Source organism: Lates calcarifer, unplaced genomic scaffold (assembly GCF_001640805.2).
Source record: "Lates calcarifer isolate ASB-BC8 unplaced genomic scaffold, TLL_Latcal_v3 _unitig_3798_quiver_3759, whole genome shotgun sequence".
Lineage (NCBI taxonomy): Eukaryota > Metazoa > Chordata > Actinopteri > Centropomidae > Lates > Lates calcarifer.
In genome coordinates, this window is record NW_026116539.1 from 297 (window position 1) to 12913 (window position 12617).

Consider the following 12617-nt stretch of genomic DNA (forward strand, 5'->3'; position numbering starts at 1 on the left):
GAATATTGACATATGGATGTGTGCAGATAGGTACCATTAACAATCCTGTAAAGTTTGATGCAGTTTGGACAAAGTATGGCCGAAATATAGCAAAAATAAAGCAACTTCCTGTTTCGTGGCGAGTAATCGAACTTTGAGGGGCCATAACTTCCACGCCCTTCAACAAAAACTCAAAATCTGCCGCAATTTAACATCGTCTATGTCTTAAGAACATACTATTAAGTTTTGAAGTCAATCGGATAATGCGTCTAGGACTAGTTCGCGTTCAAGCGACCCCTGGAAATGGCCAAAAACACACAATTTTTCACCTTCCGGTCAAAATAAAAATACTTTCTGTTGGGTTTAGAATATGGCTCCAAGAGACTTTTTGGTGCGTCATGGGATGTTACATATGTGTGCAGATTTTCAGATTTTTAGCGCGCAACGGGCTTGAGGGGCTGTTCCGTTTAAAAATGTAGGTGGCGCTACCGAGGCCATTTTACCACACCCATGCTCAAGACCCTAAATTATTAAATTTTTCGCCGTGCCTGACGCGTCTGCAAATTTTGGTAAGTTTTCACGCATGTTAAGCCCTCAAAAAGCCGATCTAAGAGGCGGAAAAAGAAGAAAAAAAAAAAAAAATAATAATAATAATAATAATAATAATAAACAGACCGAAAACAGAGGGTCCTTGCAACTCGTTGCAACGCAACTCGTTGCTCGGCCCTAATAATAATAAACCGAACGAAAACAAGAGGGTCCTTGCAACTCGTTGCATGGCCCGTTGGGCCCACGCAACTCGTTGCTCGGGCCCTAATAATAATAAACCGACCGAAAACAAGAGGGTCCTTGCAACTCGTTGCATGGCCGTTGGCCCACGCAACTCGTTGCTCGGGCCCTAATAATAATCCTTGCAACTCGTTGCATGGCCCCGTTGGGCCCACGCAACTCGTTGCTCGGCCCTAATAATAATAATAATAATAATAAACAGACCGAAAACAAGAGGGTCCTTGCAACTCGTTGCATGGCCCCGTTGGGCCCACGCAACTCGTTGCTCGGCCCTAATAAAGGAGTCAGAGAAGGTGCTCCAGTACATCCAAGACAAGTTTAAGGTAAAAATCAGTTTCAGGCTGATAACATCACCCTGTGTGAAGCAGTATTTGATTTTTTTTTAACCAAATATGTTATGTAGTTTTTATAAAATAACTTGTTCCTACATTAGCCTCTCACCCCTAAAATGCTATGTTTAGCATCATTAGCATTCTTTACTTGAACCATTAGCCTGTACAGCCTCTGAGCACTCAGAGATAAATGTCAGGGATTCTAACATGATGTTTCTCTGACTATCTTGTATTTGAATACATCAGCTGTTTCTTCATGCTGGAGCAAATGAGCAAAATAACACATATTTCATATCCTTTTAATGGGAAGGACAAAGGACTGGGATATTGAGTAACTATTACTATTACTTGCTTTTTTGATTATATCTGCTTCCTGCAGTGCATCATTTTCCTCCCTTTGTCCACATTGTCTGCTCTGTTCACAAAACACACACACACACACACACACACACACAATTCAAACAGGTCGCCCAGTTGGAAAAATTAAATCTGAAGAACCAGGCACTAAAGGTCCAGGGAGAAGAAGCTCCAGCAGCAGCTTCAACAGAAAAAAGACGGGAAAAGCCGAGTACGGTAGAGAATGAAACCAAGAATATATACAGACAGGCTAAGAAAGTAGAAAGAAATTCCAGTTCAATTCATTATGTCTCAATAGATTATCAGTTGATTGTGTAGTTTGTGAGTTAAAATGAAAACAAGGGTTGAAAACAAGGGTTAGTTAATTAATTACTTAAAAAATTGACCTGTTAAATGTGATTTTTATTTGCTTTATTTTTTCTAATTAATAAATGTAACAAATGCATGGTGCTGTGTATCTAGGAAATTTTTCCAGGAGTACAGTGAGCAGAGAATCGACAAAAATCTGGATGAACTTCAAGTCAACAGTTTGAAAGTACAACGTGTCCTCAGTTCACACAAGGTGACTCCTTATAAAGTTGTTTGAGAGAGACAGACAATGTTTCCAGTCTAACTAATTTCAATTCAATTTACAAAATGTGTCGCACATTTTCAGTAAAATTAATCCTCTTCATCTTATCTGTGTGTGTGTGTGTGTGTGTGTGTAAAAAGGAGAAGCTACAGAGTGTGACATGGGAGTCTAAAGAGTTGAGCGATGACATCAACAACAGAAAGCAGATGCTGGCAAAAATTGAGGAGGAGATACAGCATGCTGAGGAGGTTTGTGTCTAGTCCAAAAATTTGTCAATGTTAAGAACCTAAGTGAGAGAGATCAATGTGGCCACACACATCAAATTCCAGTGACTGATACATGGTTTGGTTACCCAAAAGTAGCAAAAATAATTTATCATTAAATTATTGTAGGACAGACTAAAACAATGCAATGAGTTAATATTTCCTTTATTTCTTCTATGAATTGTACTTTGTGTGTTTCCTGCCCTTTAAACTAATTCCCCCTGTGTGTTCTGTCCTCTCTTCCTAACTGTTTCTCTTTTCAGGAACGTTTAAAGGCAGAGGCCCTAAACCAGCACCTGCGCCGCCAGATGTCAGATTATCAGGCTCCTGATATCACTGGAGTACATGCACGTCAAGGACAAATACAAGAAGCTGCAGCAGAGCATCCACACTTGGGAGAGGGAAGGTTGGGATTGCTGAGGTAAACCAATAGTTTTATCGTCTTTCCCCAAATACAATAAATCTGTCACCTCCGTTGAAATGGGATGAGATTTTGAGTGCAATATCTTGTTTTCCACTTTATCATACCACAGCATGTCTCAGTCCAGCTGGGGAGTTGTGTGTGTGTGTGTGACAATATCCAGAACAATGAGCTCCCTCTTTTCTGTTTTCACCAGATGGCCTTGAAAGACCCACTCTAAAGCCTGGAGCAAACAGAGAGCCACTCTTACTCCTGCAAACAGTGCTGCAGCTGGAGTGAGGTCTGGGGAAGACCAAATCCCAGTAAAGCTCCCATACATAGCAGAACACAACATATAGAGAAGCAGAGAATTGAAAGGCCTGCAGGATTCATTAAAGGATGAATGGTCTGAATGGAATGAATGGGATGAATGGGTGAAGGATGGAAAACTTTGCTACAGCTGCAAATGCCTTGTTTCATAATATTACAGTTAGTCAACATTTGATGAGTTGTCATAACAACTTTGATTCTTTCTTGTAATGTTTGTTGGGGAATGTAGAGAGAAAACAATGTGCTGTTGGCTTAGAGGTTCCTCATCCTGTCCATTTTTTTTAGTCATACTTATTATGTATCATTGAATGCCTTTTACCATGCATCATTACAAAGAATGAATTGTGCTGATGTTCTTTAAGTAACAGCCCAAATACAATAAATAATAAAAATAACCTTATACTACAAAGATAGTATACCATGGTTACAGTGTATTCAATCCAATACATACAAGTACCCATACTTCATATGTTTAATGTCTAATATATGTTTCTTTATATATTTAAAATGTGCAGATTTCTGAGCTGAGGTTGAAGTTACTCAATATAAAAAGTGGGGAAAAAAAATCCACCTCAGACTCGACAAACTATTTTCTTTATTAGAAAGAAATCCTTGGAGGTATAAGCCCTCAAAGAACTCTAAATGTTATGATGTTACATGCCATATATACAGTTATATACATAAAAGTGCAATGTCACAATGGGTAAGCTGTTTATTTATTATTAATTCTGTCATATAACTGTTTGGAAAATGGCATCATTACTTATTCATGTGTCTTCTTCCTGCACTGCATTTCTCAAAAACACAGCATCTGACATGAAAATGCAACAGGACAGGATGTCTGCAGTTCTTCTAAAACATTTTCAAAAGGCACTTTCACAAGTACATACTACAGATGTACATAACACCACAGAGTAGCTTAACGCCTACAGATGGCATAACTGGAGTCCTACTGTTGATGATGTTACATAGTGACAAAAGCACACATTTTATACAACTGGCTTCATACTGTAGGTGGGACACCTGCATCTCTGGATATTTATTCTACATCACTTGTTCTAAATTGAAGTCATTTCAACCCAGAAACACAACGAATATAACAACAAAGATTATAAAAATAATGAAAGTTAGTAATTCAGAAATCAATTAACTTTTGATTATTATACACACAATATCTGTCAAGTCAAAGATAGTGTAAACCTGCTGTTAGAGAGCATTGCTAATTCATTGCAAACCAAATCTCTTCTAAGTGTTATTATGCTAGTCAAACATCCCCAGGACATGCACCCAATTCTGTTATTTCTACAGTACAGAGGTTACTTTAAAAAGACACATACATAGGGGGTGCAGTCACACAGTTGGAACTCACTGGCACATACAGTTTTATGGGGCTATTGCATTTTGAAATAATCACTTGACCTGGACACATTTGAGCTGACTGACACGGGCTGGTCATTGCTGACTGTGTGAGACTTCCTCCTGTTCCACATGTGCCGTTTTCCCTGTTGCCGCTGACATCAGCCATTTAAAGTGTCATCTTCCACAAATGCAGCAAGTCCGAAGAGGAAGCCTCAGCATCAGTCAGAGAGCGACACAAAAACACACTGTTGGCATTCTCACCTGAACAAAAACAGACTAGAGGACTAGAAGCAAACTGCTGTTTTGAGACTTTGACAAAGACAAGCAAAGGAAGCAGGGGGAACATGTTAGGAGGCTTTTACACTAACAGTCATTAGGTCCATGGCTACCGGCAGAACTCCCACAGGGCGCTACCTTGAGTCTATACACATCAGTCAATAAAAAGAATGCCTACATCATATATGGAGGATCAACATCCATGCTTTACACTTATACAGCCATGTCTTTGGGTAGATAAAGCCAAGCAAGGCATAAAAAAAAGCTATGGCATGTGGTTCACACTGTATAATGGCCTATGTATTGTATATACTGTAGGTAGGAGATGATTTGTCTTTTCACACTGCTCCCCATAGGTTATACAGATGTAAAGGCATAATTTATTAGGCATATTTTATCCCTTCATCATGAGTTATTGATGCAGGAATTCAAGAATACATTGAAATGTTCAAAGTTTATATAATGAAGTAGTGGTTTTATCCAATAGTCATATCTTGTTCCAGGCAATATGTTCAAATAATTTTGAGCAAATCCAGCAAAGAGGTGATCTTTGTACATATCTGACACACAACTGACAATGGTATGCCTTGCCAAGGAAAGTTGCAGTTTACACGCTAGTGAATCAGTACTACTTATGTATTAACAGAGTACCGTTAGTTACTAAGGGCTCACCAGGCCTGTTATCAGTCCAATCCTCAAACCACGTCTGTCCAGGTAGTCACAGCACCTTTATAATATTCAACAGTTAAAATTAGTTACATCGGAAAAGTCAGTAAGGCCTTTGAAGCAGTTCACAACACCTTCAGGGGGCCTCCTAAGTCCTTCTCATCAAGCTCTGTTTCAGGTTCAGTGGTAAACAGAGGAGCTACATGCACCATGGTTTGTTCAGAGTTACACAGTTCATGACAGTCTGTAAACTACACTAACTAGCATACATTTTCTAAAACCTTGAAGGAAGCCTTTGTGATTTGTTGTTTGAATTTATTTTAGAAAAAGACATATGTTAGATAATATTAACCTAAGCATATTAACACCTAATTGTGCAAGGTTATTGACACAAGATTTGTCTGACTGACAAATCTGTCTACATTGTAACTCCTACACCAGCCTGTCAAATCCTGCTAGAGTCCCCTTCAGGATCTCACTTCAGCTTCAAATCACCACAAAGAAATCCAGGTCCAGGTCCATGTATGTTACAAGCTCTTAGATATTATTTGCAGTATATCTATGTAGTCTAGACAATGTTAGCACTTTCCATCCCCCTGGAAGTTGATTTTGTTTTACATCTCTGGTTCCTGTCCTAGAAGTTACATGGTGCAGGACTTGTCCAGAGGATCCTGAGAAGATGCAGCTGGAGGCTGTGGGGCCTGGCTAGACTTGGGGAGAACCATGGGCTTAGGCCTCAAGGCGGGAGGTTTGAGCTGCACCCCCATGCGAGGCGCTACCACGGGCTTGAAGGTGCTCATAGTGTCGCTGGAGGAGCTGGTGCTGCGGCGGGATGGGCGGCTCTGTGTTGGCTGTGGACCTCAGCATGACGCCCGTGGATGGGGCTGAGGGACTCGCTGGAGCTGGCCGGCGTGGGACCCCCGCCGCTGCTGCCGGAGGTCTGCCGCTGCTCCAGGGTGTCCAGCACCACGTCGGGGGCGTGCTTGGCTGAGCTCTGCCGCTCCAGCTCGCGCAGCTCATTTAGAGCCGTGTTCATGGTTTCTTCTATGTCCTGAAGGAGACAAAGAGAGTGTGAGTAAGAGAGGAGAGAGGATATGGAATGATGATAATGACATAGATGAGTGGAAAATAGGAAGGTTGGAGTTAAAAATTAGAAAAAATTAACAGACAACAAGGAAAAAAAACAAGATGAAGATAAACAGAGAGGACACGAAAGAGAGGAGAAGGTAGAGTTAGGTACATAGGAAACATAAAAAACTATGTTAACAGAAGACCACAGTGACAGTTTTTCAAGAAAACACCAAGCATGCATTATACATGCAGAGAGTTAGTAGAGTATTACTTGGCACTAGTACCTCTCCCTCTGCATGCTAATGACTTTGGATAGCAAAAGGAGATGCAGAGATGACAAGATGTGTTCATCTGAGCATGCTCCCAGAAGGCAGACAGACAGCCCAGCACAGTTTAAAGTGCTCTCTGTGACCTCTGCTTTCTAACTGAGGCTCTATACAAGCATCAATTATGGTTCTGCTATTCAAATCAAATTAGAGCCACCACCTTCCTATCAGCAGCGATGCAAGAAATGGATGTGTGTTTCAGCACAAATTATTACCAGTCAGAACTGATATATTCTGCAGGAGCTTTCCATTATCTGACAGAATTTGTATGCTCACAATCAAATCTACAGCAAATATATAGTGATGAGTCCCAGTCTCAGACTATGCTCCCTGCTGTCTGCCTGTGAAGCCAGTCTTTTGCGTGTATTTAGCACTCGGACACAGTTGCAGCCAGAGGAAGCAGAAGACAGGGACTGACTATGTTTTTACAGGGCGGGGCAGGGCTTTGATGGTGGAGGGAGCTGCGGTCGGGTCGGCCGCTCGTCCCGCGCTGACCTGTGCGATGCTCTCCGGATCCAGGGGCTTGCCGCCGTGGTGGTGGTGGTGGTGGGCATCACTAAAGCCTGTGTACTGGCCCGAGGAGGTGGAGCGACGGATCGGGGGGCTCTCCATCTTCTTCAGCGACTCGTGGCGGCTAATGTTGGTCAGGCTGCCGTGGCCGGTGCGGCGCCGCCGTTCGGGGCTGTCCATGGGCATGTGGTTGCGACTCCGCAGCATGTCCCGTGGGCTGAAATGGCCTAGGACTGGGGAGCCCATCTCTGGGGTGCCGCCATGTCCGCCGTGACCCTGCTGGGAGGCATGCACCATGCAGTGGACATCACTGGGGCGGGCAGGGGGGCCGTCGAGACGGTGGCTCTGATCTTTTCCTGTGCCTACTGGGATAGATGAGCGGGATGGAGAGGAGACATCAAATGGAAATATTTATTCATAGCATTACAGCTTTCAACAGAAAAAGGCATCTTCTAACACTTTTAACACATGCTTCACACCCAATCACTGCACTTTTCCTTTTTTAAGTACTGTTATTTTGCCACCTTCTCCACTTCCTAAATGTAGACTTTTTAGCAACTAAGAAAAACAGCCTTGTTTTTGGATTACCTGCTATGTATTCAACAATTTCAGCCCTTGATTGAATATACTCAATATATTTAAGAGCTTCATTTAAAACATAAATTAGATGTGCATGGGTTCATATTACAATACGTAGGCAAGCTGCATTATCTGTTGCCTATAGTGAATCCTCATAAAACTTTTGTCACTCTGGGGGAAAAACAAACAAATATCAGTATTGTTAGAGGAACCCTGATGTCAGTGCCTCTGATAAACTTATTTGGAGAGCAGGTAGAGTGGATCTGGCTGTCAGCCAGAGGAGGGAGGCCTGTGGTTCTTCAGAGCACCAAAACAGGCTCCCTGGGAGAAGCTACAGCTGCTTCAGCAGAGTGGCTTGTCCTCTGTCTGAACCTGGACCAGCACAGGGCCATACACACCTAAATTAACACACACATTTGAAACACAGAGTGAAAGAGCTGAGCATGCATGTACACGTGTCTGATTAGACACACACGTTTGCTGAGTTGTACATGATGTTGCTCCACAGTTAACATCTACTCCCTCAAAGTAGTTGTATTGCTCCATAAAAGGCCAATAGAGCAGCACATCCTCCTCAGTATGGCTCCAATAGGCTCTGCATATTTATGAGTAACAGCTCTAGTCAGAACTTTAATGTTATATCAAAGCAGTCATCATCACTATCAGCACTTGCAGTGTAGCAGCAGGATGACTGAAAGATATTTGGGCATGACTGTTTAATTATGTTTTAATTCCAATCTTTAGAATTTGATAATACTGTTACGTGATATTTATTACATCTCAGACAACCAGATGAAATTATGGTTAAAAAGAGACTATTTTATTATTATGTATTCACTTTTTTCATTTATAAAATGTTTTGCTAAATGGCAAAAACTTGAAATATTAAATCAATAACATCTGAAAGCTGATACATGTCAGATTAACTATTTTAATTGGTCTTCCGTCTGCATTATTGGTTCTTTGTGATGATGAACAATCAGTGAATTACTCATCCTTTAATCACTTCCCAGAAACAAATGGTCTCATTTGAGAGTCTACGTCTGCCTAACAAACGCTGTCTCAGCCGTTATCTTTAAGATTTACAGGCAGCTTCATCACTGGTGCTAAGTAAAAAGCAATAACGAGTATGGATATGAAGGACCGGGAGACTCTTGGAGAATGTAATTGCAGATTTTCCCGCATAGCCACTCTGCTGCGGTATCTCCTCAAACCCATCATTTCATCACAGGAAACTACTCATCTACATTAGTCAGAAAGTCAATTCAGACTTATGTAACACTCTGCAAACCCAAACCTGCTCACACACTGCAAAAACACTCTGGGTATGGATGCCGAAAAAATGTAAAAATATGAATTAATGAGCAAAGAAAACTTCCTGACAGCATTAATGGCTGTTAATGACAGGTAAGACACTGAAAAATAAATTCTCAGTGGTTGAGCGGTGCAGGCTCAGTGCCTGATGGGTGAAAAATATATTTTTTTTTTTCTGACTGCAGTGAGAAATCTGGAATAGTAAACAAGTGCAGGAACCACTGATAACCTGCAGGGGGCACAGTCTACATTCAAAACATAAACCCCCTCTGGGACAGAGTGCACAACAGGCAGTGCAACTTTACTCTGCAAGCTGTCACCACACTGACAGCTCACCCTTTGTTTATTATGGCCTCGGCTACTAATAATGTAAATCGTACGACATTCCATGAGTTCCTCTTCATCAAAACAGAAAGCCGACCAACTGTAGTACTTGTCACTAAAAAAGACATTACTGTTTTGTTTACCGACTTGATATGATTGTGATGCCTAACTCAACAAGAGGTCTGTCTGGTGAGGGTGTCGGTGATTGAGAACACCAGGAGAGGAAAGAATCTAAATAAAGCTCAGGGTATAAATGATTCAACACTTCTGAGGATTGTCTGAATGAAAGAACAGAAAAGTGAGTGGGAGGGTAGACAGGAGAAAAAGAGAGAGGTGGGGATCACCTGGGAGCTGGTGACAAGTAGAGAGGTATTGTAGGGATTTAGAGGAGGTTCATTAAGGCTGATGTGAAAAAAAGATGATTCATTCAGATATGTTCTTCATTGGCATACAAATACCTGTAAATATAAATATTGCCTCTAGTATGAATCATCAACATTTCAACAGTAAAGTAGGGGGAGTGAGTATGGCTCTGAATAAAATAGCATTTGTTCATGTGTTTGGCAAGAGCCAGTAACAGACGTTTCAAGGTCGCTAACTCCACCAGCAGAACTGCGGCAATGAAGAGAGGAGCAGGAGACAAAATACTGGGCTCACTACCAGCAGACGCTGCCAAAGAGACTGAGGTGTGATTGGATATGTGTGTGTCCCCTCTGTGTGTGTGTGTGTGTGTGTGTGTGCCATTTCTCCATGTATGTGTGTGTGTGTGGTGTGTGTGTGTGTGTATTCTAGTATGATCTGCTGATGACTAAGCACCAATGTGAAATGGGTATTTAAGACTCATGCTTTACTATGGGAACTGTCTGGTCGCTGGGAATAAAATAGGAGTGGGAGAAGTTTATTCCTCCACTGGCAATTAGGCTCAGAGAGGTGGGCTGAGGATATAGACTGACAGGAGGAGGCAGCATATGTAACACTGGAGGATTTGGTGTATACTGTGCAACTCTTTCCTGCTTCCCTCAGGAAGACAATCATATAACAGACAAACCAGAGAGATGCCATCAAACTGTTCTTTTTATGAGTTTGCGATGAAGTACAAAGCCGAAGCTAAGCATTATTTTCAGCAACATATAATCTGTATGTATTTACAGTATATAAATCTCTCTAAAAAAAAGTCTGTCCAAGTATCTGAATGAGTGTGATTAACTTGGTCATTTTCTGTCATGCATTGTGACATATTTTCCTTTAGATATTTAGGTCATTAAGTTAAAACTTTCTGTAGACAGAGCTATTCAGCAGTAGTGTGTGTAGTGTGTATCTTTCCTTTCCAAACAGCTCACTGCTGCTGTACAATACAGCCAGACACAAAAACCCATGATAATCAAGGATTTTTCCTGGAAAAACCCACCAGGAGTATAAAACAGCAGCAATAGTCAAAATTTTGTATCTATATAGATGCCCTAAAAAAAAAAAAAAAAAAGGAATTAAATAAAATGTAACTTTAAGCCCCAGTTAGGCCCCACATAGATAGGGTAAGAGAGAGACTTCAATATTGTAGCCTAATATACCACAGTTATCGAGCAGTTTGAAAACCAACCTGCTGATGTAGGCCTCAGAGATCCTGGTGTCAGTGGGTGAGCTGGATGTCTTTTCCTGAGCATTTATCCTCCCCAGCGTGGCCGCTGCTGGCCTCGCTGTCAGCCTTCTGACTCAGAGTGGTCTGAGAAGGTTGTCATCTCTGTGACACAGAGAGAGAGTGACATTGAGACATAGAAAGAGCAAGAGGAAGTGACAGGCAAACCAGCATAAAAAAAATAAAAAATAGAAATCAGCAAATCAGTCGATCTTTCACATTTGCGCTGTTCTTTGATGACAGGATTTGATATCAGTTTCCTGGTGTGTCAGCATGTCTCACTCTCTTCCCCAAGGTCCAGAGAGTCAGATGAGTCATATTCCTGGGCCTCTCAGTATTCTGGTGATGCACTGTGGGTGGTGACACGCACACACCCACCCACACACAGGCCAGCTGTATGGCTTTCAGTGAGGTGTGTGACTGGATACTGGGCACAGTTGGTGCCTGTCAGGTGGCAGCAATCAGAGGTACTGAGCTGCACTGCTGCCTCTGACGATGTGTTTTAGCAGATATAAAACACTGTGGATGCACTTATTTAGTGTATCCACATGAATGCACACAGAGACAGAGCAAGGACAAGTGCTTCTCTAAAGCAGAGGCAGTGGTAAACAAAATTTACAGACAGACATGAAAAAGTTCAAACACCCCAACAGTAGAGTCTTGAGAAGAGACATCCTGTGCTGAAGTGCTCTCTTAGACATCTCTCTACATGTTTTATTCTGGGCTCTTTTATGGTACAAGAGAAGATCGTAACCCTGTATGCTCTTACACTCCTTACACGCCTGCTCTGCTAAAGTAGAGAGCAGGATGTTACTACACTTGGGGACAACCCGTACAGCTGTAAATTCCCTTGTTCTTTCATTAACTGAGAAGCCACCCCATCAGCAGTGTCCCTCCTGGTGAATTATTGATAGAGGCACACTGATGGGACAGCAACAAGGGAAAGAAGGGAAGAAGAAAGAGGGGAAGGCATTCTAAATGGCCATTTTGTTGGCCAGCTACTAAGTGTGATTGGAGTGATTTTGTTACTGTCCTAACGAGACAGTGAATCCAGTCCATTAAGTACCAACAGTCATCATGGCAGAGTGCATGCTGTTAGTGCTGAGAGTCAGAGACAGTGACAGAAGGGCTGGTTAAGGACCCTGGAGAGGGAGGACGCGCCATAGCTGAGTGGGGACGACGGTGGCGGGCAGGACAAACAAGGCTGAAGGTCCTCTATGCATGACCCTACAGTCAACTGATGGCCCGTGGCCTCTTATACAGCAAAGTCAACAAGGACAAGTGTGCTGTTTAACCAAAAGGGATATCATGAGGGAGAAGTGGAGGATTATTATTTAAACCACAGCTCTAACACTGACTGGAGCTGGCACTAGTTTAGCAGCCTGAGGATAAAATAATCAAGATTGTAGAAAGTAAGTGCACCATGAATTTTTTGCTTTAGAGCATTCTCAAAACTTGCACTTGGTAAACCTTAAAGGAATAGTCTGACATTTTGGGAAATGCGTGGATACTCTAGCTTTCTCACTGGTTGCCCGGCC

At 42.0% G+C, this 12617-nt stretch overlaps 1 protein-coding gene and 1 pseudogene across 1 annotated transcript; one reads left to right on the forward strand and one right to left on the reverse strand.

Annotated features, from left to right (window-relative positions):
* Positions 1–1049: 1049 nt before the first annotated feature.
* On the forward strand, positions 1050–3127 carry LOC108894715 (coiled-coil domain-containing protein 113-like; annotated as a pseudogene).
* Positions 3128–6118: 2991 nt separating this feature from the next.
* On the reverse strand, positions 6119–7551 carry LOC108894714 (SLIT-ROBO Rho GTPase-activating protein 1-like). Its single transcript, XM_018693333.2, has 2 exons — positions 7215–7551; positions 6119–6373 (listed from the first exon to the last, which is right to left on the reverse strand). The coding sequence occupies exons 1-2, from the start codon at positions 7524–7526 to the stop codon at positions 6119–6121; spliced, it is 567 nt and encodes a 188-aa protein (XP_018548849.1). The 5' UTR covers positions 7527–7551.
* Between the last annotated feature and the right edge of the window lie 5066 nt (positions 7552–12617).

Excerpts from the sequence above, each read along its gene's own strand:
- LOC108894714 (XM_018693333.2), bottom strand. The coding sequence starts at position 7,526 with ATGGTGCATGCCTCCCAGCAGGGTCACGGCGGACATGGCGGCACCCCA. Across the intron at positions 6,374-7,214 it reads ATCCGGAGAGCATCGCACAG|GACATAGAAGAAACCATGAA; the intron begins GTCAGCGCGGGA and ends TGTCTCCTTCAG.